Source organism: Myxocyprinus asiaticus, chromosome 15 (assembly GCF_019703515.2).
Source record: "Myxocyprinus asiaticus isolate MX2 ecotype Aquarium Trade chromosome 15, UBuf_Myxa_2, whole genome shotgun sequence".
Taxonomy (NCBI): Eukaryota; Metazoa; Chordata; class Actinopteri; order Cypriniformes; family Catostomidae; genus Myxocyprinus; species Myxocyprinus asiaticus.
Genome location: NC_059358.1, coordinates 31,709,291 through 31,737,133, shown reverse-complemented (window position 1 = coordinate 31,737,133; position 27,843 = coordinate 31,709,291). Strand labels below are relative to the sequence as shown.

Sequence of the window (27,843 nt, the reverse complement as noted above, 5' to 3'; positions counted from 1 at the left end):
CTGTCACACAGACTGTCAAAGCAAAACATTATTCTGAACCTTTACTCATTCTGTCCATGCATTGAGACTCAGAGATTGCGCTTTACTACCAACTTCTGCACATATTAGTATGTGATAGCTGACTGACTGAAAACATTACTAGAGAGCAAATGTGCGTTTGATTTGCATGCTAGTCCAGTTTTAGAAAGATAGACAACCTAACTAACATTTGACAGACAGATAGCTTGCCATTTTAGCTTAACCGTGACAGATATGTGTCTATTCGTCTCTCATGTCAACCACTGTGTTTTAACTGCCTAGTTGTGACTGTTGACTATCACTGTTTTAGATTTAAAGAGAACTGTCGGATAACTGCGAGCTTTTAAGTTTGTTTATTTGAGCAGAAAGCTAACCTCTAACCCAAAGCAGATTAAGGTTGATCTGCTAGCAGTGAGCAAAACCACCGACTAACCACCAATCTGTTTCAGTGGGAATTATGAGCACGAGTAATGTTTATGCAACTCGCAAACGGAGGAAACCTGTCCAAAAAAGGTAATAAATAATCATTTAACTAAAACCAAGCTTAGTTAGTAAAAGCAGATGCATCGCAAGTTAGCCTAATATATTTACAGTATTAAACAGACAGGTGACTATTACATATCACTTTATAGTTGCCTATTGATTTTTTTATGATTATTTTTTTACTTTTGACATAACATTGTAAGACTAATGGCGTTACAACGGCGTAATTGCTTGTTATTTATGTCATGTCGTGTCAAGCAGGCTGCGCTTCAAAACCTAGTGCGCTGCCTGCCCAGACTGCATTTTTGAGGCATTAAAGGCGCGTTTGAACGTGTTTGAATGAAGAAAGCTTTATTTAGATAAAGGAATATTTCCTTTTTGACCTAAATCCACATTCACTCCAATCACAATTCCTGTCTGGGAGAGAAAGCTCAAATCTCTGACGCTTTAAATGCTGTCTAGGTAGGCAGCACACTAGTTTTGAAACACTGCCATATTCAAGCTTTGTTTACTACTATATAGTGCTGCTGAACATAGTACGAGTATTACATGGAAAGATCGTAGATCGTATTTTTTGTTGCCATTCTGATCTAGATTATCATTTCTTGTACTTTGGCTCTGCAAATAAAAACATAAGGCTTTCCATTTTTTAGGCTTGCTAAAAAAATTCAGGTTGAAGATCATTTCTCATACAGTATTTCACAATTATATGAGTCTGAATGAGCTCTTTACAAGTACACCTCTGAAGGGTCAGATTGTTGATTTGTGCCTCACCCTACAAAGGTTTTAATACTTCATGTCAGTTGCAGGTGTCATTTTTTAGATGACTGTGTTTCAGATTACCCGATATGATCTTATGTGAATGATCAAAACTGAAACTCAGTACTAATGTCATATAGCCTATTTATCTCATTTCAATGCAAACTATCTTCAGGAAAGTAACAAAGAAATGTGGTTGTCCTAGCATGCCCTAATCTCAAACTCTTTAAAGTAAAGCTGCATGTACTCTCTGTTATAGTGTGCAACATCCACATGAAAGTGTCAAATCGAATCCTTCGAAGCGCCACCGGGACCGGCTGAATGGAGAGTTGGACAGGTTGGCCAGTCTGCTCCCCTTCCCGCAGGAAATCATATCCAAGCTGGACAAAATCACCATACTGAGGCTAAGTGTGAGCTACCTGCGGGCCAAAAGTCACTTCAATGGTAATACTTGATGCATGGTGTCTAGGGCTATTTTCATATTGCAGCTGAATGTGGCCCAAATCACTGCCAAAAACACAATGTAGTTTGACATATATGTGGGGATATCTTGTTTACTTGCTACTATATGTCTAAAACAAACTTTTTAAATACCTTAGAAAGATACACTGCCAGTAGTGTCGGAAATTAATGGGGACTCGGGGCAAAAATTAAACTTAAATTGACAAAAATATCCCCGAAATTCAAAATTTGGGGGCAAAAAATGCACACGCAACAAGTTCCTGTGTTTTATTAATAATATCTGATATAATGGGGGGCCTGGGTAGCTCAGTGAGTATTGACGCTGACTACCACCCCTGGAGCCGCAAGTTCGAATCCAGGGTGTGCTGAGTGACTCCAGCCAGGTCTTTAAAGCAACCAAATTGGCCCGGTTGCTAGGGAGGGTAGAGTCACATGGGGTAACCACCTCGTGGTTGCTATTAGTGGTTCTCGCTCTCAATGGGGCGCGTGGAAAGTTGTGCGTGGATGGCAGAGAGTAGCATGAGCCTCCACATGCGGAGTCTCCATGGTGTCATGCACAGTGAGTCACGTGATAAGATACACAGATTGACTGTCTCAGAAGCAGAGGCAACTGAGACTTGTCCTCCGCCACCTGGATTGAGGTAAGTAACCGTGCCACCATGAGGACCTACTAAGTAGTGGGAATTGGGCATTCCAAATTGGGAGAAAAGGAGATTACAAAAAAATAATATCTGATATAGTTACAATTACATACATTGTGATCTTCTCTCCACTTCTATCAATCCACATCAGTTCGGTATTGTATTCCCACATTAAATTCCATAGCCGTTTGCCCCTCTTGTTCAAAATAAACTGTCCTAATGGGTAACACTCTCACTCACGGTGCTTCACTGTACTTCCCTGCCTTGTGCTGCTGTTTATCTGTCTGAAAAGCCTCACTCGCTAGAGGCCAAAAGTGCACAAGGGATGGATGTTATATAAAGAAGGTATGAGAAATCACAAAACATAATGTAACCAAATGCTCCAATTTACTTCATAATAATATAATCTCAACATGTTAAATAACCATAATGTTAATTAAGACTTTATTATTACAACTGTAATACAATAATAGCGTACATATACAGATCAACCACTTTTAGTGTTTTAATCAATCATATCTCTCACTAAACACTGTATGAAATGTATATATTTGCTTTATTTTATTCAGCAGGCATGCAGGAGTTGACAACAGTTTGTTTAATAATCTCATTCCATACCTGGATAATTGCTGCAAAATCATAGAGGATAAATTTCCTCCTCTATGATATTGCATTATATTAGTTTTGTACAGTATGTTAACTTAATAGCCAAAATACTTGGATGTACAGTACTGTGCAAAAGTTTTAGGCGCTTGTGAAAAATGTTGCATAGTGAGGATGTCTTCAAAAATAATGAAATAAATAGTTTTCATTTATCACTTAATGTCATACAAAGTCCAGTAAACATAAAAAAGCTAAATCAATATTCCGTGTGACCACTTTGCCTTTAAAACAGCACCAATTCTCCTAGTTACACCTGGACACAGTTTATCTTGGTTGTTGGTAGATAGGATGTTCCAAGCTTCTTTGAGAATTCGCCACAGTTCTTCTATCTGTTTAGGCTGTCTCAATTGCTTCTGTCTCTTCATGTAATCTCAGACTGACTCAATGTTCAGTGGGGGCTTTGTGGAGGCCATGACATCTGTTGCAGGGCTCCCTGTTCTTCTGTTCTAATCTTTTCTATTTACAAAAGTAATGTTTGGGAGTTTATAACATTTATATTTCCTATTGATACATTAAAGCTGAAGATTTAAATTACCATCTTAAGACAAATGTTTTTATGAAAAATCTTATGTGCCTAAGACTTTTGCACAGTACTGAACATGAATGAGAATAAACCTGAAATAGGAATGTGTTTCAGTCACAATGCACATTATGTAGTTTAGAGACGATTTAGAGACATTCAGAATGTTTCAAATGGCTATTTCTATTTAAATAAATGTTGTATTCTTAAAATGTTCTGTTTGTCCAAGAATCCTCTTGCAGCAATGCACGTCTTTGGCATATAGAAATTGCTAGTTTAGGACCTGTGAGGAGTCTGTTTCTCAATCTAGAGACTGTGATTTACTTGTCTTTTTGTTGTGCATCTGGCCGTCCACTTTCCTCTCTATTGTTAGAGATTCATTTTTCAAAAGAGTAATGCATGGAATTGCCTTCATCTCTCTAAAACAATAGACTTTAGAGGAAAATAATATTTCAGGAGAAATGTGTTTCTTTTTGCCTATTTTTTTAAACCAAAATTTGACTTGCAAGTGTAAAGCAACTTGTAAGAACTCAATACTTCAGCAAATGGGAAAAAACCCACTGTATTATGATTTCCACATGGTAGCACAATATTTTCAATTGTTTTAATAATAAGAGTACCAAATTAGCACTTTAGAATGCTTTTGTAATGAATAGGTGACACAGTATATGTTTGCCATCACGGGTAAAGATAAAATGGAATAAAATACCACTTAAAACAATTATTTCAAACCGTAATAATAATTTGCAATGAATGATTTTGGCAGTATTTGTGATCAATTTAATGCATCCTAGGTGAAAGGAAGCATCAATTTCTTTCAAGAACAAAAATGTCTTTGTGTTCTAAAAATGGAAGTGTATACACTATATATAATATCATTTTCATAAAGTAACTTGTAACTTAATTACTTGAGTATTTTTTCTGAAAACGACTTATTTACTCTTACTTGAGTCATAATATTTCTCATTACTACTACTTGTACTCAAGTGAATTATTTCTTCAGTAGCAGTACTTTTACTTAAGTAAAAAACAATCAGTACTCTTTCCACCACTGGTGCAATCTGCGTTAAAAACGGATAATTACATTTTTAATTATAATTTCATTCTTTATTCATACTATAATGATGACCATGTCGGGGTTTGTTATACGCATGCTCAAGGAGTGTTTCACGCATGCGGGTCAGTTTAGGAGTGTCAGCTGTTCAGACCAGTGTCTGATATGGGCTACATTTAAAATGTCATGTGAACAACCTAACAAAAAAAAACAATATGATTTGAGCAAAAAATCAGATCTGGGCCACATTCAGCTGCAGTGTGATCTCTTTAAAGATGGACTGTGAAAGCATGCCAATGTTGATGTCAGATTTCAGCTGTTTTTCTACCTGTATTTTAGATCATCAGTCCAAATCCAATCTATGCAAATTTAAATAATTTAAGTGTATTTATTGATGAAATTATGTTTGCATGATTTTATGCCACAACTCACAGGCCTGTAGACCACATTCAATTCAGTGACTGTGTTCTGAACACGCTCCAAAGACAACTTGTGAATTAATAAAGTGAATGAACCACTAAGTGGTTACAAAACTAGCCCCAAACCCTAAAGAACCTCAATATTTACATATCTTTTTCCTCCTATGAGGGCCATCCATGTCTCAAGGCTATTTGCAGTATGATACCCTCAATGAGAAAGAGGAGGGGGAACCCTTTCAAATAACAGGATGCCACTGGGGTGTGTGAGATCCTGTGGAAAGTAAAATACAAATTTGTAATAATTTGCTTACTCTTTTAGTGGAAGCCTGCTCAACACTGCAACAATAGTGCTTTTCTATCAAATAGCAGAAAATAAGTTTCAGGTTCAAAAGTAAATTATCTTAAAGTTCACCCCAGGCTGGTTGCTTAAGCATAAGCAGAATTTGTTGTACAGAACATTAACATTTTGTACAGAACATTAACGTCCAAAGTTTATTTGGCCTAAGGCAACTGGCTTCTGCCTTCAGCATAAAGATATGGAAGTGGGACAGAGTTCTGTGGAGTTCCTCCCTTTTTTTGCTGCGAGTGCTCAATAGATTCAGCACTTATCATAGGACATCCCAGTTTCTCAGCAGTCTTTTTCTCCAGATGACACATATTTGGACAAGACACTAAAGGGTTAGGCTTTGTAATGTTGTAAATGTTAGACATTTTTCTATGGCACAGAGATGTGTTGTTTTGAAGTGTTTGGACAGATCGTCCTTGTTTTCCCTTGCACCTTTCCAATAGTGTCAAATTCCCTGATTTGAAGTTTGGAGTGCTGACCAATGCAGAGGTGTGGTCAAGTGGTCAGCATTGCAGGGAGCTTAAATTAGTGATGGAATCCATGAGAAACAGGCTAAGCAGGAGCAGTTTTGCTATGGTTTCCTCCCAAGGCAGAGCTGCTGATTGTTGCGAAAATATTTGTGTGTAATAACACAGACTCTTTGGAGGCCAGTGCTGGGGTGAGGGGGGTTAGGTCTGGGTTTGCATGAGTAATTCACACAGACTTGTTGACCTCTTGACTTCAGGAAAAGAGTTACGAAACGTGTTTGTAGTCACTGGCTCCAGCAGCAAACTTTGTCCTGAGTCGCTGTATAGTATCAAGGACCCTGCCGAGCTTTGATGTGAACTAATGTGCGTTAGGGAGTTCTTTAGGGCCAGAGACATTGCATGACAAGAGAGCTGGAACATGAGCTGAGATATGATCTTAATGTTTTACTGTCACACAGTTCTGAATCCATAGGGGCTTGTTTATACAAGGACTGAGAATCACCTTTTCATTTAGTAATGGCAAGACTATGTGGATAGATCATTGTTCTCAATAGAAATAAGGTTGCCTGGCAGAACACAGACTGCTGAGTGTGTTACAATGTTGTCTAGCTATTTTTTGTGGAGTTGAAGTCATGTACAGTACATAACCAAACCAAACACACTTCACGATTTGTGCAATTAGTTAGTTACAAAATAATTGTCATTTTGATCTGTGTTGTTGGTGATGCTGACCTCGCATTGCCCTTGCATGTCATAACTACTCCATGAGCAAACATTTCATTTGATATGTGCCAAGCACAAGTGTTTTTCGACCATGACTTTGTATTGTTAAACCATAGGGCATTAACCTTTGCACACTGAAAAAAATAAAAATATAAAAATTGTTGGTTGAAATTAGGGCTGGGCGATATGTAAAAAATATTTTTGAGTTAATTGCCTTAAAAAATATTGCGATATCTGATTACATCTTCAAACCCCCTGCCAATGGTTGGCGAATATTTTTGCATTAATGATTTTGCTTTAAAATTTTTATTCATTTATTAAAACACGAAAAACATAAACAAAAGACATGTCTAAATTCAAATTGCACTTTTCTAAACGAAAAAAGCAATAAAATAACAAAGTGATCAAAAAATCTTATTTAGCCACCTCCCCAAATCCAAACATTCACCATCTCCAACGGCTCCATTTGCCATCACGCAAGCATTCGTCAATGACAACAGGTGGAAAATTACTAATAGCCTACAGATTAAGAACTAAAGACAAGCATAAATGTAAAGACAGTAATAATCAAAATAAAAAAGCCTAATAAATTCCCTTGTGTTCCCAAACTAATGCTGCCAAATGTGTGTTCTTATCGAATTTGTATTTGTCGACATTATTCTTGCAAACAGTTTTCAGATGAATGAAACAAAGACAAAAGAGTGAAAACTCTTACATGCACTTGTTCCACATGACAGGCTCGTGCTGCACACCTCTGAACAGCGAATCAGACACAAGCATTGACGGCTTTTCTTTTGTCTGTTCTTAAAAATATAATAAAGTGTGTTTCTTCAAGCGCATGTCTTTGTGACTAACAGCATATCTTGTCATGTGTCACTCCGAGCAGGTCACCCACCTGTTGCGGGTAGATGAGCAAAATTACTTGCGCATGAAATACATTTGGATGAGGAACTTGCGGTTTCAGCCTCGTCGAATTTAGCGGGTGCCGGGTGCTAGTTTCACACCCTGGCCACTGTTTAATATATTTGGCGGCTTCCCAGATCCATGGTTTTGCCATTTCCTGATATTGCCGATCATCATCTGTTCGCAATTGGCATCGGGATCTTTGTAAGACATCATCGATATCCGATTACATCATCCTATCGCCCAACCCTAGTTGAAATTAATTAAGTTGTGGACATTGGTTCCACACAATGGAAATTATTTTCCTTTATATGAAATTAAAATGTAGGCTCTACTCAAACACTTTTTGTAGTGAAAACCTAAATAATTGAAGTTAACCTAACTTAAATTTGATCTGTCCAAATAACTCTAGTTAACCTTGCAGCTTGCTGCTAGCTAGCAACAATACACATCATCATATATCACATTAGCATATCTATTTGTACAGTATGACAAATATAGTGCTGCTGAGGTTTTACAGATTCCCAGTAAATCATTATAATGATCCCCCAGTATTTGCTTCATAATAAAAGTAATACCCACTGAAATTTTAAAAGTAATTTACCCATCAGAACTGGAAATCCCCTGCCTTAAGTAATACATTAATGCCACAAATAATATTCACATTCCCAACACGATTGAATCAAGTAAACATTGATTGGTTGTACACAATTAAATTAAGTGTAGACCAAATGCTAAATAATTGTGTAGCATTAACTCATTTTAAATAAGTTAATTGAGCAAGTATAGTATTACAAATCACGTTGAGTGAACATGATCCATTAGAAGTCAATAGCAATGTGATAATTTTACTTTTTGATGACTGTACTGAATTTCACTTGAACTTTACATAATATAATTATTTTCTCATCTCAAACATAAATGTATTAAGCTGAATGTAAGTGTACTGGTTTAGTATTTTCAATAGAGCTGCTTTCCCTTTTTTTTTCAGTGCATTCAATTTTTGGTACTTCAGATGCCAACATCCACATGTTAAAGGGTTAGTTCACCCAAAAATGAAAATTCTCTCATCATTTACTCACCCTCATGCCATCTCAGATGTGTATAACTTTCTTTCCAATGCATAACACAAACAAAGATTTTTAGAAGAATATCTCAGCTCTGTAGGTCCATACAATGCAAGTGAATGGTGGCCAGTCCTTTGAAGCTCAAAAAGGCAGATAAAGGCAACATTAAATAATCTATAAGACTCCAGTGTGTTAATCAATGTCATCTGAAGGGATCCAATCAGTTTTGGTTGAGAACAGACCAAAATGTAACTCCTTTTTCACTATAAATCTTGACATCTTTCTCCTTAGTGATCAATATTTCAAGCTCGACTACACTTCCTATAGCGCCATCTAGTGCTCTGCGCATGTGTCATGCACTAGGAAGTGTAATCGAGCATGAAATCATGATTGTACCTAGGGACCGCAATGGCAAGATACAGTGAAAAAGGAGTTATATTTTGATATGCTCTCACCTAAAACCGGCTGGAACACTTCAGAAGATATAGATTAAACCAGTGGATTTGAATAGATTACTTTAATGTAGCCTTTATCTGCTTTTTGGAGCTTCAAAGTTCTGGCCACCATTTACTTGCATTGAATTGACCTACAGAGCTGAAATATTCTTCTAAAAATCTTCATATGTGTTCAACAGAAGAAAGAAAGTCATACACATCTAGGATGGCCTGAGGGTGAGTAAATGATGAGAGAAGTTTCATTTTTGGGTGAAATATACCTTTAAGTAAGATGCCAAAGTTATAATCACTATTTCAAATTATTTGTTTCCCTCTTACAATAAGCATAACTGATTATTTTTCATGCAGGAAAAGCTTTCTAATGCAGGAAGTTTTGCTCTTGTTTTGATAATGCCTGTTCCAGTGCTCTCATATATCACTGCTCATCATGAATGGCTGTCCTTAACTTCCTCATCATGTCTTTGTTGAAGAATAGGTATCTGTTATTTGTATTATCTGTCATGCAGAGCATGTTGCTTCAATGCTTGTTTGCTGTTGCAGTGACCCTAAACTCAAAGAGTTCCAGACAGCTAGCAAATAACACCAAACCACACATACAGGAGCAGTCAGAGGGAGAGCTTTTGCTTCAGGTGAACTTCTCTGATGCCTACTGTAAAATATTAAAATTTCAGTCAAACCAAGAAAACAAAATAAATGGATGAACCCAAGTGTTTGATCAATGTAAATATAATTAGCATTAATAGATATACAAACGTATAGTGTGGTTCTAGCCTATGCACATTTTCATATGTTTGCATAGACACTGAAACATACAATATCAACATATTGACATCGTCTAAAACATACACCCTATTACATATGAACAAACTTACAAACAAGACATACAAATTATCATGAACCCTTTGAGGTTCACAGAATAATGAATTCATGGAAATTGACTTGCCAGAACAATTGTGACAGCACACACAAATCAATGAGTGAAACACCGTAACATTTCACTTATGTTTCATACTTGTTGAGGTTTGATAAATTAAATTCAGCCATACAAAGAATGACAATAATTTTACTTTTATTAGTCTCTTTTGGAAAACCTTAATAAATGTATTTGCAAATTAAATACAAATCTTTCACAGACAAATTTTCCCATCTTTTAGTATCGCTATGTAAATGTTCTTGTTCATCTGCAGTGGTACCATCGGAAAGGTGCTAGAAATTTCAGATTCTTAAAGATTTGTCTCTAAAGTTGTTCACGTTTACAATTATAGATGTTGTCAATACATTGATATTTTACATTTAAATGCAAATGTACAAAATGTGTGTATAAAATTGACATAAAAATAACTACGAATACTAATGAGATCACCTGATTTGAGCCAGAGTTTTTTTTTTTTTAAATTTTATCAATAGTCTAACTTACAAATCTAACTGTTACTTCTTTCATAGGTTTTAAATGGTTTTGTGTTGGTGGTCACCTCCAGGGGCACAATCTTCTATGCTTCCTCCACCATTGAGGATTACTTGGGGTTTCATCAGGTTTGTGCTGGTTTACATACATATTGTATATTGTGGAGGTGGAAGGAACTGTAGTCCAAAGGGTTTTTACGATTGCAATTGTGAATCACTAACAAATCTTAATTGATCCCATCAGTCTTTTTAGACACCCTGTAGCAGCGTTTTAATTTATTGTGTTTGAAATTTCGACTTTTCCCACAAACGTGATAGTAGAAGCACTTCCTCACCACAGATGGAAAAAGCAAACTGTAAACAGATGTTAACTTGAAGTGAATTGCTTGGGTGTCAGACAAAGCAGACTTGTTGATAGCAGGTTGATAGCAAAGCCATTAACCATGATGTGTTGATGCAAGGAATGTAATTATGATTATGTGCTTTAGATTACAGAGTAAATTATTTCAGCTTTTTGAAGGATTACCTGTTGAAGTACATAACAGGATTTCTTGATTACAATGTGGATGTTTGAAGCTACTCCTAGTGAAACTGTGTGTTTGCTTTGCAGTCGGATCTCATCCATCAGAGTATTTATGAGCTCATTCACACTGAAGACCGGGCTGAGTTTCAGAAACAGCTCCACTGGGCACTCAGTCCCAGCGGCACCTCAGACGCCGGACAGCTAGTGCAAGGTAGAACACAACTGAACATCTCTCCAGACAGTCTGTTGGCAGACTGATACACTGAAAAAAAAAGTGCTTTATATGGTAACATCTAAATTAAAGGTGCACTCAGTAACTTTTGTCTTTGTGTCATCTTGGACTTACACTACTAGCTATGTTTACATGCAGTAATTTACGTTTATATGTCCCCTAAGCTTTGCAATCCGATACAAATATATGTGCATTACATGTATTCCGAACAAAACTTCTGCGCATATGAAGTGCGTCAATTGTTGCGTTCTGAAGAAGCGGAGAAAGGTTGAGAAAGTGAGAATGGCACCAAAGTCCGTAATTGCCGTTTTTTCTTTGATGAGATATCTAAAAAAATATGTCAGAAAAGTTTCTTCTTATGTTACTCACTTTACTCGGCAAACAGGAAATTAGAAGCAGAGTCTAATTCCCCGTCAGACTTAACCATATATTTGCCTCATGGCCATTCCTTTTCCAATAGCCTATAACCGCAGACATCTCTGCCCTGGATGCGAGTACGAAGTAAAGACAGGTGGGTGTTGTCCCTTGTTGTCCTTAAAGGAGTTTACAGATGTGGAATGGAAACAAAATAATAGGGACTTTAAGCAACAGCTGCAGAAGGGACGCTACGCAAAAATCACTAAGCAATAATGACAGCGGAACTGAGCATTTAATAATTTAAGAAAAAAGAAAAAAAAAAGGTATTGAAAACTGCAAGAGAACGATGCTTGCAGTGTTAAATAACTGTCAGTTGAAGAGTTTTACTTTGGTACGATATAAATAGTCTACGTCTAAAACCTAGAAATTATTATTAATAGGCTATCGATATTTTTGAGGTTTATTCAAAGCTTATAACCGAGTGAATGGCGGGTGAACGGCGCCTCGTAGTGCCATCTCAAAGAAGCAAAAAAAAAAATCACTGTCCCGGACTTTCTCTTCAGCTGTTCCTCTCTGGTGGAATGACTTGCCAAACTCCACCCTCCAAAAAGCATCGAAAGATACAGCTTTTTAGTGAGCACTTGACCCAATCCCTTTAGTGCACTGTCTTCTTCTTTTTTTTTTTTAACTTGGCCCGGTTGCTAGGGAGGGTAGAGTCACATGGGGTAACCTCCTCGTGGTCGCCATAATGTTTGGTTCTCGCTCTCGGTGGGGCGCGTGGTGAGTTGTGCGTAGATGCCGCGGAGAATAGCGTGAGTCTCCACACGTGCTACGTCTCCACGGTAATGCGCTCAACAAGCCACGTGATAAGATGTGCAGATTGGTGGTGTCAGACGCGGAGGCAACTGAGATTCATCCTCCGTCACCCGGATTGAGGCGAGTCACTACGCCACCACGAGGGCTTTGAGCGCATTGGGAATTGGGCATTCCAAATTGGGGAGAAAAGGGGAGAAAAAAGAATAAAATAAAATCAATTCTATACATTCTTCTACCTCAGTCTCTCATCCTCCTTGATAGGGGTACTTACTAAACAATTCTGAAACTTGTATTACAGCACTTCTCTTTCTGCTGCTTCCCTAGGATGATTCGCTTCTGTTGTTCTCATTTGTAAGTCGCTTTGGATAAAAGCGTCTGCTAAATGAATAAATGTAAATGTATAACCGACCATGTGTAATAAATTTAACATGAGTTTTGAAGAGGATTTTTGGCTATATACTGTGTTCCATTGCATCATCTCTTGTAAAACATATTCTAACATTTACTTTCCTAATCTGTCACGTACTATCGACTGCCACTATGGCAAAGAAGAAATGTGTTAGAAGTTATTGTTATGACTTCAAGAAGTGATTGAAGTCGCATACATGCAATGGAACACAGCACGCTGTACAGCCGCACCTGCTACTTAAAGTTCCTATTATGAATGACATACTTTCTTTTTTGCTGTATGTGATGCCATTAAAGAACATATGTGCTCTGCAGAATATTCAGCACGAGCCCGCATACCCTTAATAATGCCTGTTGTCGTTGCTTTGTATAAATTAGGCTCCCGCGACGAGTATGTATCACGAATGAACATATATGAATGCACAACTGCTCTGCACATGAGCGCAAGGTACATGTATTTTAGAATACATTTCAGATTGAGGAAAAAATTACTGAGTGCACATTTAACTGTTTTTATCCAACATCACTGAATCAACCTGAATACTTTAGGTTATACCAATAAAACACATTTTTAAGTGCTAGATAAGAAAGGGATAGTTCACCCAAAAATGAAATTCTCTCATTGTTTACTCACCCTCATTCCATCCCAGATGTGTTTGAGTTTCTTTCTTCGCCAGAACACATTTGAAGAAAAATAGAAAAATATCTTAGCTCAGTTGTACCTTAAAATGCAAGTGAATGGAGATTTCTCTTTTGAAGCTCCAAAAATCACAGACAGTGAGAAAGAAAATCATACACATCTGGGATATCCTGAGGGTGAGTAAACAATGAGAGAATTTTCATTTCTGGGTGAACTATTCCTTTAATGTAACAATTGCAAGTTGAGTTTGTGTGATACAGCTTCCACAAACTCAAAGCAATTTATTCAGATGCGAATCGCTCATTATAAAGAGTGAAAGATGTACAGGTGCATCTCAATAAATTAGAATGTCATGGAAAAGTTCATTTATTTCAGTAATTCAACTCAAATTGTGAAACTCGTGTATTAAATAAATTCAATGCACACAGACTGAAGTAGTTTAAGTCTTTGGTTCTTTTAATTGTGATGATTTTGGCTCACATTTAACAAAAACCCACCAATTCACTATCTCAAAAAATTAGAATATGGTGACATGCCAATCAGCTAATCAACTCAAAACACCTGCAAAGGTTTCCTGAGCCTTCAAAATGGTCTCTCAGTTTGGTTCACTAGGCTACACAATCATGGGGAAGACTGCTGATCTGACAGTTGTCCAGAAGACAATCATTAACACACTTCACAAGGAGGGTAAGCCACAAACATTCATTGCCAAAGAAGCTGGCTGTTCACAGAGTGCTGTATCCAAGCATGTTAACAGAAAGTTGAGTGGAAGGAAAAAGTGTGGAAGAAAAAGATGCACAACCAACCGAGAGAACCGCAGCCTTATGAGCATTGTCAAGCAAAATCGATTCAAGAATTTGGGTGAACTTCACAAGGAATGGACTGAGGCTGGGGTCAAGGCATCAAGAGCCACCACACACAGACATGTCAAGGAATTTGGCTACAGTTGTTGTATTCCTCTTGTTAAGCCACTCCTGAACCACAGACAACGTCAGAGGCGTCTTACCTGGGCTAAGGAGAAGAACTGGACTGTTGCCCAGTGGTCCAAAGTCCTCTTTTCAGATGAGAGCAAGTTTTGTATTTCATTTGGAAACCAAGGTCCTAGAGTCTGCAGGAAGGGTGGAGAAGCTCATAGCCCAAGTTGCTTGAAGTCCAGTGTTAAGTTTCCACAGTCTGTGATGATTTGGGGTGCAATGTCATCTGCTGGTGTTGGTCCATTGTGTTTTTTGAAAACCAAAGTCACTGCACCCGTTTACCAAGACATTTTGGAGCACTTCATGCTTCTTTCTGCTGACCAGCTTTTTAAAGATGCTGATTTCATTTTCCAGCAGGATTTGGCACCTGCCCACACTTCCAAAAGCACCAAAAGTTGGTTAAATGACCATGGTGTTGGTGTGCTTGACTGGCCAGCAAACTCACCAGACCTGAACCCCATAGAGAATCTATGGGGTATTGTCAAGAGGAAAATGAGAAACAAGAGACCAAAAAATGCAGATGAGCTGAAGGCCACTGTCAAAGAAACCTGGGCTTCCATACCACCTCAGCAGTGTCACAAACTGATCACCTCCATGCCACGCTGAATTGAGGCAGTAATTAAAGCAAAAGGAGCCCCTACCAAGTATTGAGTACATATACAGTAAATGAACATACTTTCCAGAAGGCCAACAATTCACTAAAAATGTTTTTTTTATTGGTCCTGTGATGTATTCTAATTTGTTGAGATAGTGAATTGGTGGGTTTTTGTTAAATGTGAGCCAAAATCATCACAATTAAAAGAACCAAAGACTTAAACTACTTCAGTCTGTGTGCATTGAATTTATTTAATACACGAGTTTCACAATTTGAGTTGAATTACTGAAATAAATGAACTTTTCCACGACATTCTAATTTATTGAGATGCACCTGTATTGCATATATAAGTTGTTTGATTCCCTTTGCTTGTTCATATTGAGTGACAAAACACATGCAAGTGTTCCATGCAGCCTAGCACAAAGAGTGTTTGGTTTTAGTAAAGGGGAGTCTGAATTTCAACAGGAAACACATGCATGACAAGATTTTAAAGCAAAAGCAAAAACTTTCAAAAAGCAATAGCCTCCATTTGATCTTCATTTAATGTTATTGTATTATAAAATAAATATGTGAGCTATTAAAGTGATATCATTGGTCACTTTTTTGCCCTCTGGGTTGTGTTGTGTAGTCGCAACAGGCATGGTGTGAACAGACCAGCTGCACCTTTATGAAGATGTCTGGGAGTATGTCTTTGTGAGTTATGTTTGAAAGGGTTTTGCATGTTTTTATAATCTACAAACTAAAAAATATATATATATATATATAGAATATGTTCACAGGACTTTATAATTAACACCCGATTTTAGCCCTTCTGAATTTTTCCCAAGATGCTCTCCAAAGTGGGTCTGAGGGTTCAGATTCATGTATTTCAATGTACTCTGCCAAAAACATTACCTCCACCCAAGCTCAAATCACAGTCTTACTTGCTTTGGTTTCTGTCATTTTTTTCAACCAAGCCACAGGATCAAATTTCATTAGAGATCTAATGCTTGGCAGTTTGAAAGGCCAGTCGCTGTCGGAATGCTGTACACAGGACAGCGAGGCACAGACAGTGCACTCACTTAACAATAATCCACCTGTCAGCAAGGACACTACCTCCAGCGAGTTGTATAAACGCTTACACAGCGGGTGCCAGAATTGTGCCACCAATGCAGGGGCATTATTATCCAATGTTTTACATGAGATAATCATAGAGAATTTTGTATTGAATTATGCTTTTCTCTATATACAAGCTAAAATGCATTTGTTTTGTTTTTGCCAAGCGTCCCATGATGTACCACTGCCTCAGATGTACTACAGTCCGGAGCGGTTGCCGCCAGAGAACTCCACATTTCTTGAGCGAAACTTTGTTTGCAGGTTAAGATGTCTCTTGGACAACTCCTCTAGATTTCTTGTAAGTTGATAATGATCATAAATACAATTAAATGTAACTCTACTGTGATATCACATTGTTGGTTTCTTTGGGTAGCAGTGAAACAAGAAACAAGGCAGAATACAAAGAATTTGAAAATGACTTTCCAAAAGAGGAATAAAATAGAGAGAGATGGATTATGACAGTCAGAAGACAGAAAGATGCCAAATTTACTGGCACTTCCTCAGCAGCTGTATTTGAACCCCATTGCAGCAGTAGTGACTATTTTTTTTTTTAAATTGTATTATTAATGCCTGGATAGTAAATGCAAAGAATAATGTTATAAATTCACACAAAGTAATTAGAAAATTGAAGATATAAAAAAGTTAGCTAGATGTACACTGCAAAATACAATCTCTGCTGGATAATTTCAACCAGTAGATTTCTTAACCGAAAGCCATTGTAACCAGTCTTTTCAACTAGCACTAAGCCAAAGGGTGCACCCTAGTGTTGAGATATGCAGTTAGCTTTTTAATCAATCATGCAGCATTTAATAACCCTTTGAATGTATGAATGTATATTTTCTTGTATCCAAGTGTCAGCACATCTTCAAAAAAGCCTATAGATCATAGTTTGAATGCAAGGGAATGTCTCTCTTTGGGTTCAGTGAAAAGTGACTCTCTGCTTATCCCAAAAAGGAAGTAAGATAGCAGGATCTGTCTGTTACCTCATGACTGAATCACAAACTCCGAATCAGCTCTTGAAGGTCTGGTTTACTAATGGGTCATTTTCATTGCCACATGCTGCCAGTTGTTCCATGTAGACAAACATTGTAGCTGTGTCATTAAACCTCACTGATTCAACACATTAAAACCCTCAAGCTCTAAACATAAAGGCTACATTCACACAGAGGCAGACTGCTGTTGTCTGTCCTGTTTTAGATTGCTAAATACTGTAAGGTTATGTTCACACAGTTCAGTTATGAACGAGAGCGACTACTGCACTCTATAACCAAAGTCTCACATTATCTTTTAGAATATCCAGTAGTAGATAAAAAGCATTATTGTAATTGTATATAATTGAATATTATGATTACAAATTTGATAGTTTCAATGTAATTAGCTGTTTTCTGCATTTCACCTTATTGTTTAGCAAAGAGCTTCAGATGTAGTGTTACTACTCAAAAAGTCAGTTCTTCACAATGCAAACGAATTTCTTCATCATTAAGCCCTGTAAACGAAAAGCAGTATCAATCCTCCTTATGAGACACTGCCTGGGTCATGAGATTGATATATTCCTGATGCTTCTTATTTTTATAGGCCATGAACTTTCAGGGGCGTTTGAAGTTCCTGTATGGGCAGAATGAGAGGACGGAAGATGGGAAACCTGTCCCTCCTCAGCTGGCCCTGTTTGCCCTGGCCTGCCCTCTGCAGCCGCCTGCCATACTGGAAATTCGCACCAAGAGCTTCATGTTCAGAACCAAACACAAGCTGGATTTCACACCCACTGGGTGTGACGCAAAGTAAGTCACATAAGCAGAGATCTTATCCCATGTGTGATGATTTGAACTCTTGGGTTTGTTTGTTCTCTTTTTTTATTTTATTTTAATTTAGTTTAGTTGATCTACTGGCAACTTTATCTCCTTAGTTCTGTGAAAGTGTTACAGTATTTAATACCTTGAGTTAAATTATTGTAGTTTGAATCATTTTAAATTTTAAAACAAAGTTATGATGTAAAATAAAGAAGGGGCATTTAAGATTATGCACTTTTTCTTGGTCACTTTATCAAATGTAAGCAAATTTGTGACATTGACATTGATGACAACTCCTTTGTACAAATGGTCATATTGTCTACAAGATGCTCCTTGAAACATTCTCAAATAATTCGGGGATAACATAGATAATTGTCAGCTCGATACACGCTGGCATTAAAGCAGAAGGGGACATACCAAATACTAAGACATTTGTTTTCATATTTGTTTTAAGTTGTTTTCGAAACAATAACTGGCTTGCAATTTAGTGCAGTATTCCTCAGCTCTCATAGCATCATCACATTTCAGTTACAATTCCTCATGTTTTTGTGCTCTTCCACAGAGGTAAGATTATTCTCGGCTACACAGAGGCAGAGCTGTGTTACCGTGGCTCAGGCTATCAGTTCATCCATGCCGCTGACATGCTGTACTGTGCTGAGAACCACATGCGAAGTAAGACTCATTATTATTACACATGTGTATAGACATGTCACTAGATCACCCCCCGACCCACTGCTGTGTTTTAATCATTATGGACTCATGTGTTCCAAAGGTTTAAAGGGGTTTAACTGTTGTGGAGTTTATTTCATCACTCGTAAGACTTACACATGTTTGATGCCACTAAAAAATACAGTAACATTTACAAACAATTATTTATAACAAACCTGTTCATACCAATGCTAAATGTTCAGCATTCTGAATTCATCATATTTTTTTGGATTTCAATAATTTGGAGTGAAGGAGTTTCATTTTTTTAGCTGACATTTTGGACATGGTGTGAAAAGTTAAAAGTGCATATTAAATATTTGCCATTGCTTTCAAGCAAAACTTGTGTTTTTGCAAAGGCCTTCCAAAACCTGTGGTCTTACAAATCGACATACTGTATACCATATATTTGAGTTTAACCAGATAGAAGTGGACGCCAGCTATCAAAATCATATACCGCTATACTGATGATAGCAAGATTCGGTAGAAGAATCAATATTTATTTTTCTCCCCTGCAGTGATGAAGATGGGTGAAAGTGGCTTGACTGTTTTTAGACTGCTGACTAAACACAACCTCTGGGTTTGGGTACAGGCCAGTGCCAGACTTATCTACAAAAATGGCCAACCAGATTTCATCATCGCCTCTCAGAGAGCCATCACGTATGCCCTTATTTTTCTCTTTGTGAAATTTGGTCTCTTTATCTTTTTTAAGCTCATATTGTTGTTGAGCTCATATAATAATGTCATCATAATATTTGCATATAAATCTGGATTTGTCTTCTTTTGCATATAATATACAGGATATATATATATATATATATATATATATATATATATATATATATATATATATATACTGTATATTTGCATATATTAATTATAAACTTTTCTTTCTTGTATCTATCTATTTCTTTTTAACTATCTTTAGCCAACAACAGCAAAATCAAACCCTAAAACCAAACTTACTTTAAACTTTAACACTATTCTTCTGCTTCCTTGCAAGCACTGGTATTTCCTATGAGAAATTCAAATCTAGTATCAATTAGGGCTGTAACGGTTCACAAAATTCATGGTTCGGTACGTACCTTGGTTTTGGGGTCACAGTTCAGTACGGTTTCAGCACAGCAGGGAAAACAAAGAATCTTTCTTTAAATTATTTATTTTGAAAACACAGTGGCTGATGGCAACAATTCTTATTGTGAAGGCTTATTTATAAATGACTGCACTATGAATATTTCTTCAATGAAATTACAAAACAAAACTTGTTATATGCACATTGTATAAAAACATAAATAATAATATAAGTTACAAAAAGTGTCATTATAATAATTGTATCAAAATTAAGACATTAGCAGTGCAGATTTCTGTGTCTTTTGCCTTTCAGCTCACCACTTGTACTTATCACTAAATTTTCACGTTTTTTTTTCTTCTGGAAAATCAGAATATCCACATTATCAGAGTAGATCAGTTAGCACTGACATGTCCCCTGCTGTTGAAATAATACTCCCAGAACCACCGCTCCCTATTAGCATATTACACAGTCTGCGTAGGACACCAACTCTCTAGGGGGGCACCATCATTCCCTAGGGGTGCACCAGAAACTCCACCGGCTGCCCTTACTCGCATGTTATACGTTATTCAAGGACCCGGTAGCAGTCGCGGAACACAGTCGATCGCCTTATGCTCACACTTTCTCACTGCGCCTTCCCAAATGCTCCCAAACAACAGATTTTAGAGACAGTGGCGAGTCTTCAGTCACTGGCTTATTTAAGTCCAACATGTTTATATTTTAAGTTCCATTACAGTTGGGAAAAATAGCGAGCTAGCTAGTATAAACTTCACATGCATTTATCTGATCCGCAATTTCTAGTGTACAATATGGCGCTCTGTTCTGTTAAATTTTGGTTCTGTGCGGTCCTGTGTTGCTCCCAAACTTTTTTAGTTTTAGTTGAACGCGGTTTGTGTAGTTCATTATATGTTGAAATATTCTTGGTTTCACGCATGCTAAGATATGTAATCATTTGCGTGACTGCGTGTACCTTACCAAAGGCCCTCTATCCGTTCAGTTCGGTGCTGATACATGTACCGTTGCAGCCAATAGTATCAATAGTGTTATTTGTTTGTAGCATTCAATAATGTTTCTATGACCTTGTTTAAATATGGTTTTAAAATGCGTTTTGGGTGATCCAGTCACAAGTGATCAGCGTTAAATACAGGTGTAAACAGGGTGCAAAATGTTTTGTGATTGGATCATGAAAAAACAAATATGGAGGTGGTCCAAAAAGCATGTGAACACATCACATTTGAGATGAAAATGTTAATCCATCTTGAATGCATCCCAGACAGCAGTGAACCGCCTCCCTTCACCTGTCAATCAGCTGCTGCACTAAAACAAGAGTTTAAACTCTATGTCTTGCATGTGTTTGATGTTGACACTTCTTGTTTTTGTATAGAGACGAGGAGGGTGAAGAGAACTTGAGAAAGCGTACTATGACGTTGCCCTTCAACTTTACTACTGGTGAGGCTGTTCTCTATGACATGAACCTGTCTAGATCCCTCAGCAACTCCCCAAATTCTAATCCCAGTGCTCATAGCAACAGCAACCAACCCAAAAGCACTGGAACTGTAGACCCTGACTCCCTGCTAGGCTCCATGCTGAAGCAGGATGAGTCTATATATGTGTGTCCTGCAGGTTCAGATGAAAATTCAGTGTCGATACAGGGCTTAGGAAAGGAGGATTTGGGTGGGATCTTCTCCAGTGATTGGCAGGAGAGTGTTCTCTCACTGTCTGAGAGCTCTCTCTTCAAACAGGAGCCAATCATTAGCTCTGGAGGAGATGATAGCTGTGAGATACTAAGCTTCATGAGAAGTTTAGGGATCAGTCCAGAAGATCTGAAGCTCCTTCAGCAAGATGAAGTGTTCCTTCGAGTTGACTTCGATGGTTGCAGCAACATGGCAGACCTCACAGATGGGGTCTTGTCCTACGTCCAGCAGTCTCTCAGGAAAAAGACAGATAGTATAATGTCCAGTGATGCCCAGGCCAATCTTGGGAAACATGTGCAAACTCCTCCCTGGCATCAGCAGCCATATTCATGTAATTCTCTCATATTAGGATCTCAGGAACAACAGATGTCTTTCATAATGGAGCATCCAGAACCAAAGATACAGCACTTCACACAGATACAAACTCAACTGCAGAACACAGGGGACATACCAAAGCACCAAAACAATCCTCAAAGACACCAACACACAATGTCTCACCCATACAATGGGTTGGGAACTTCACAATATGAACTTTCAAACGTAACTGTCCAAAAACAGCAGATTCAGATGGTGAGCCAGCAGCTGCAGACAGCTCACTCGAAAAAACAGCAGCCTCATTGTCCATACCTTCCACCTCCTTACCAGCATGTGTGCAACACACTCAACGATGCTCAGGTTTGTGGCAACCTCACAGAAGTTCTAACCAGCAACACCCAGCAGGTTTCTCCTTTCTTCCAGCCAGAGCTCCAGCAGCCAGGATGCTTTTACTTGGAGACGTCACCTGTGGAACTGGAGCACCCTTACAGAAACCATCTGAACAATGTGTCCATCAGCTGCTCCCAGGAGCACTCCTCATCTTATATTACCTCAGGTGATGCAGATGAGGGCGAGTTCACTGCTCACGACCTCGAGGAGCTGCTCAACAGCTTGGACGCCGGAGGTATCGAAAGGAAAGGGCAACCGGGACATAATGGTGGAGCAGGGATTGGACCAAGCCTGGATCAGCAAGCTTACATAGGCCAGGTAAGGCTGTTTGACTTAATTTGGCTTAATCAGCCAATGCAGTTTTCTGGTAATTCAAGCGAGGCTCATTAACCATTTGTCTAAGTGGGTGTTCTTGCCACATCAGTGTCTGTAATGTGATCTAGTGGTTGTCATTTGGCATGCACTAAACTTTTTGCAAACACCGATCAATAGCCAAGCGAGAAATAATTGATGATGGACTGTTGAAATATTTTCAAATTAGTTGTTAATTTGGCCTCAACTTAAAGTGCGAAATGAATTTGTTTCTTTTTAAAACAAACATGAAGTTCCTTTATTTTGAAACTATTCAGAAAAAAAAAAGAAAAAAAAACCTGGCAAGTAAGATTGAACCGTAATGTTGTAAAAAAAACTTCATAGCCATGCATGTATTGAAAAATAATCAACATTTTATAAAACAACACGGCTCTCTGGAATACTCGATTCTATTTGATCAATCGCACCATCCAGGTGATATCAGACCACTCATCCGGGTATTGCAAGCCATCTCTCCTAGTTTTCGTATCACTCTGCGATCTCTTCAAGTAAGCTAATAAAATCATTTCAGCTCCAATAAATATTTCATGCCCATTTATTTATTTAGCAAGTAGTTGAGTAATAAGTGGGAAAATGAACAGACTGTCATTTTTGCAATATAGACAGCAACAGAACTCCCAACGCAAACTGGAGGTTCAACTGAGCTTTTCTGGAGACTCTGCAGTCTATTTCTTCTCACATAATATCAGAATTTCAATGCAAATCAATGTTACATGTCCATTTATTGAGGTAGCCATGTAATAAATGGGATAATGAACAGTCAGCCGGTCTTTATCGTAAAAAGCCTCCTTCGCTTCTTGTCAGGGTCCTGATCATCCAGTCTGGGTTTACTTTGTGATAAAGACCGGCTGACTGGACATGATCCTTTACATAATATACAGTTGAAAAGATGAATAACTGTTTGATACTTCTGAAACCTGCCATTGAAAATAGTATTTCCGGTCTTGATATTTGCTTCCAATAACGGCTTAATCAGGCCTAATCAGACAAATAACAATGACAATATTGTCAGCATTGCTGCTTATTCCTGTCTGAGGATAATTCACACAGGAAATGCTTTGAATGCATATCTAACTAAAATCTAAAATCATCTCTGTCTATCAGTTTCAGTATGGGAGCCACACAAACTATGCAATGGAGAATAACACCGCACATCCAGCACAGCTTACCAACCAGCATCAGAATAAGAGTAGGCCTCATCCAAACCTGTCTTTAGGAGGATACTTGTGACTACTCAACTGATATTTTCATGAAAGAGTTGAGTGCTAGGGGGAATTTCAGATGTCACTATGCCTTGATCGAAGATGGTCATTCATTCGCTAGAGCTGTGGTCATGCACAGGAACCCACAATGCCTAGCCCAGAAAAACAGCACCAGTGTGAGACAGCATGAGGAAGAAGAAGCAGAAATTGGGGTGAAAGAAAGGGTGAAAAAGGACGAAGAAGAGTACAAGTCAAGGGAGAGAATGAGTACCTTGCTGTGGCTCAATGTGATGTTTAAGATGAATGAAGAACCAGCCCCATTTATATCAGTTCAATGTATAACAGTCATATATCAATTGCTCCCCTGCCAGGTGAACAAAGCTTTCACTGTGCTTTGATAAATGTCTCTTTGAATGTCTCTCGAGATGTTATAAATCTATTGGCCTGTCAAAACTGTGTCCCAAAGCAATATATACAGTATACAGTATATGCACTAACTGTATATAGCCTGAAGCAAATGCCAAACAAGCCATGGTTTTGGAAAAAAATACAATAAAGTTTGTAAAGTAGGAAGACAAAAATATCTAATTTGTTGCTCTTATTTTATGTTGGCTACTCTTTTTTCCTGTATAAGCTGAAGATGAAGGCCAAATATTGTACAGTAAATGATTTATTAGGGTTTGATTTACTCTACACTGACTTACTGTAAGCAGTGACAATCCTATATCAGCAGTATTTTCAATTATACATAGATTAAAGCTGAGTTTTATAGCTGTGTTTGGAAGTATTTAAAAAAATTTTGGAGCACTGATGGGTAATCAGGGTTTTTGGCTATTGTAATAAACATTGGGAATCTGTGTACATCTCCCTAGACTACCATTTGTAAAGTAATTTATTGTTATCTAATCTTTTGTACTTTAGCTGTTTAAGACAATCAGACACATGTAGCACTTATGAACAGATGTCTGTATAAACAGATCTGATTAACCATGGAGACATGGGCTTTGACCAAACTGTAAACCAAGTAATGTTTGATTTTCAGCAGAACTGTTGCATATATAAAGCACTATTGTTAAATAAGGAAATCAAGATTGACAGCGAATATTGTTGGATGACTAAACTTGGAAGACCAGTTTATTACTTTATTATTTAAGTAATGCTTTTGGGTCAAGCTGTTGCACCTAATACTTGCCTTTATAAAATGCGTGTTTAGACGTGTGGATTAAACTTGTTCCAATTTGTTGACATTTTTTGAGCCCTATATTCTTTGAATTACTTGGCCGATTGGATCATTAATTATTTTCCATTATCTTTCTGTCTTTGTTCTTTCTGTCTTTATCTTTAAATGGATATTGATTCAAATATATTTATTGAAGAGATTTGGTCACTCAGTTCTGTCTTGTCTTTATTTACCACAAATGAAATAATGGCTTACTTCCCTGTGAAATGCTGGTGATAACAATATGCTGAACTTCATTATAAAACAAATGCAATTTGATTCTTCTGAACAGTTTGTTCTGTACAAACTAATAATGTCCTTTTAACCTACACTATAACATAATAAATAAATGCTAAGCAATGCACATATTCACATAATAAGAAAACAGTGAAAACCTAAATGAGACAGGTTCCCACTTCCCAGACAGTTTGAGAACATGGTTTTTTTGGTAGCTTGAGTTGGTATTGTGACTTTGGTCTGTCTTAGATGACACTGAAAGTCCAGTGCTCCCCTTTTTTAAGAACAGCCCTGCATGTGCTTCTGAAATTTAACAAAGCAGGACATGATATGGTCACTTCAGGGTTTTTTTAACTTTTCTGTTCTCAAGTTTTTGGTGATGATGCAACACTGCCCCCTCTTGGTTGAGGCAGTTTTTGCAGCAGGTTAATGCCATCTCCAAAATAAGGAAATACTTACACTGTTTGTAGGCTATTTCATGTTTATTACAGTTATAAATCCAGGTCAATGTCTAACCAATTTTAGAAATGCAAAATAAGCATGTATACTGTATATAGACTAGATTATTGCAATGCATTACTGGGAAGAGTCCTGCAGGTTCAGTAAATAAGCTTCAATTGGTCTGAAATGCAGCAGCCAGAGTGCTGACTAGAACCAAGAAATATGATCATATCAGCTCCATTTTATCATCGCTACATTGGCTACTTGTTAAATTGCGTATTAATTTTAAAATTCTGTTAATTACGTACAAAAGTTTAAATGGTCTAGCTCCACAGTATTTAAGCAAGCTTTTATTACACTATATTCCATCCCTTATTGATTATTTATTTTAAGGCACAATTTACAATCATATTTTTATCAAACTGCACAATAATGGCTCTTAAGACATTACAGATGTTACAGTTCATTTAAAACATGATTTTCTATAAAGCTGCTTTGAAATGATGTGTGTTGTGAAAAGTGCTATACAAACAAAAATGAATTGACTATATGACTGGTGGCCAGTAGTTTGGAATAATGTACAGATTTTGCTGTTTCGGAAGGAAATTGGTATGAAAGTGGCATTCAACTGATCACAAAGTATAGTCAGGACATTACTGATGTAAAAAACAGCACCATCACTATTTGAAAAAAGTCATTTTTGATCAAATCTAGACAGGCCCCATTTCCAGCAGCCATCACTCCAACACCTTATCCTTGAGTAATCATGCTAAACTGCTAATTTAGTACTAGACTATCACTTGCCATTATATCAAACACTGCTGAAAGATATTTGGTTCGTTAAATGAAGCTTAACATTGTCTTTGTGTTTGTTTTTGAGTTGCCACAGTATGCAATAGACTGGCATGTCTTAATTTGCCACATCTGGACAAACTGACAGCTAGATTGCCAAGGATCTGCAAAGTTGTCATTGTTGCATGTGGAAGATTTTTTGATGAGAACTCTTTGAAGTAGATTTTTTTTTTTTTTTTTTTTCCAAATTGTAATAGAACTTTTTCAAATAATTAATGTCCTGACTATACATTGTGATCAGTTGAATGCCACTTTTACGGAAAGAAATTGGTACTTTTATTCACCAGAGCAAAATCTGTACATTATACCAAACTTTTGGCCGCCAGTGGAGATGTATATATACACACACACACACACATCTATAATTTGCAGTGTTAGGTAGCTTATAGCCTGTATTCCTAATAGTGAGCTGCATGGTAGGATCACATTTTTTTTTTAAATCATGTATATTTTTCAGTTGCTGAGCTTCTTTATAGGTTAAGGAGTAGGGTATCATTGAGAAACGCTACAACGTTATATTTTCCAGCAATGAAATATGTCTGGTGTCATGCACCAGTATTTTCTGTTGGCTGTTTAAAATAAGAACTAGCGATTTGCGGATTTTTAAATGAATCGGTCAGAGTGAACTGATTAGAGTAAGTCCCATACGCATTTAAATTTATGCATTTGGCAGATACTTTTATCCAAAGCAACTTATACTGCATTTAAGATATACATTTTGTATCAGTTTGTGTTTTCCCTTGCAATTGAACTATGATACTGGCATTGCAAGTGCCATGCTCTACAGGTTGAGCTACAGGAACACATATACACACTTTTATGCTACACTTGCACAATATCTTTACAGTTTAAACATAATGTAATTTTATGTACTAATATTTCACAATATACAATGTTTTATTACACAATTTTATCTTTGTGTCCCAATTACAGATACTTTGTCTTTGTCAGTAGGCTATGTAGCTCAAAGTACAAGCTACTTGTCTTTCACCATTTAGCTTGTAGTTACTTTCTCTAAATGATAGCTTTCAGCTTAAAGGAATAGTTCACCCAAAAATGAAAATTCTCTCATCATTTACTCATCCTCATACCATCCCAGATGTATATGACTTTCTCTCTTCTGCAGAGCACAAATGAAGATTTGTTTTGAATAATTTCTTAGGACTTTTGGTCCATACAATGCAAGTGAATGGTTGCCAGAAACTTGAAGCTCCAAACAGTCAGCATAAAAGTAATACATAAGACTCCAGTGGTTAAATCAATATCTTAAGAAGCAATATGATAAGTATGGGTGAGAAACAGATCACTTTCACATTCTTCTTCTTGTGTTTTTGGTGATTCACATTCTTCATTCATACTGCCCCCTACTGGGCAGGGAGAAGAATTTCAAGCAAAAGGAAAACAATATTGATCTGTTTCTCACCCACACCTATCATATAATTTCTGAAAATATGGATTAAAACACTGGAATGGTATAGATTACTTTTATGATGCCTTTGTATGTTTTTTGGAGTGTCAAAATTTTGGCACCCATTC

General features: G+C 37.3%; 1 protein-coding gene across 3 annotated transcripts; it reads left to right on the top strand.

Annotated features, from left to right (window-relative positions):
• The first annotated feature begins 27 nt into the window (after positions 1-27).
• On the top strand, positions 28-24,937 carry LOC127453052 (aryl hydrocarbon receptor-like). 3 transcript variants are annotated; one of them, XM_051719062.1, is made up of 12 exons: positions 28-531; positions 1,520-1,704; positions 9,521-9,609; positions 10,424-10,513; positions 10,995-11,118; positions 16,192-16,322; positions 17,600-17,802; positions 18,374-18,483; positions 19,035-19,176; positions 20,970-21,034; positions 21,629-22,302; positions 23,461-24,937. In XM_051719062.1, the coding sequence occupies exons 1-12, from the start codon at positions 476-478 to the stop codon at positions 23,584-23,586; spliced, it is 1,995 nt and encodes a 664-aa protein (XP_051575022.1). In that variant the 5' UTR covers positions 28-475; the 3' UTR covers positions 23,587-24,937. The 3 variants fall into 3 exon arrangements, with proteins under 3 accessions (XP_051575022.1, XP_051575020.1, XP_051575021.1); XM_051719060.1 differs by having other exon boundaries at positions 20,970-22,302; XM_051719061.1 differs by lacking the exons at positions 28-531; positions 9,521-9,609 and having other exon boundaries at positions 1,596-1,704; positions 20,970-22,302.
• The last annotated feature ends 2,906 nt before the right edge of the window (positions 24,938-27,843 follow it).

Coding starts and splice junctions, on each gene's coding strand:
- LOC127453052 (XM_051719060.1), top strand. CDS start 476: ATGAGCACGAGTAATGTTTATGCAACTCGCAAACGGAGGAAACCTGTC. Junction 16,323..17,599: donor ACAACTCCTCTAGATTTCTT/GTAAGTTGATAA, acceptor TTATTTTTATAG/GCCATGAACTTTCAGGGGCG. Junction 17,803..18,373: donor CCCACTGGGTGTGACGCAAA/GTAAGTCACATA, acceptor GCTCTTCCACAG/AGGTAAGATTATTCTCGGCT.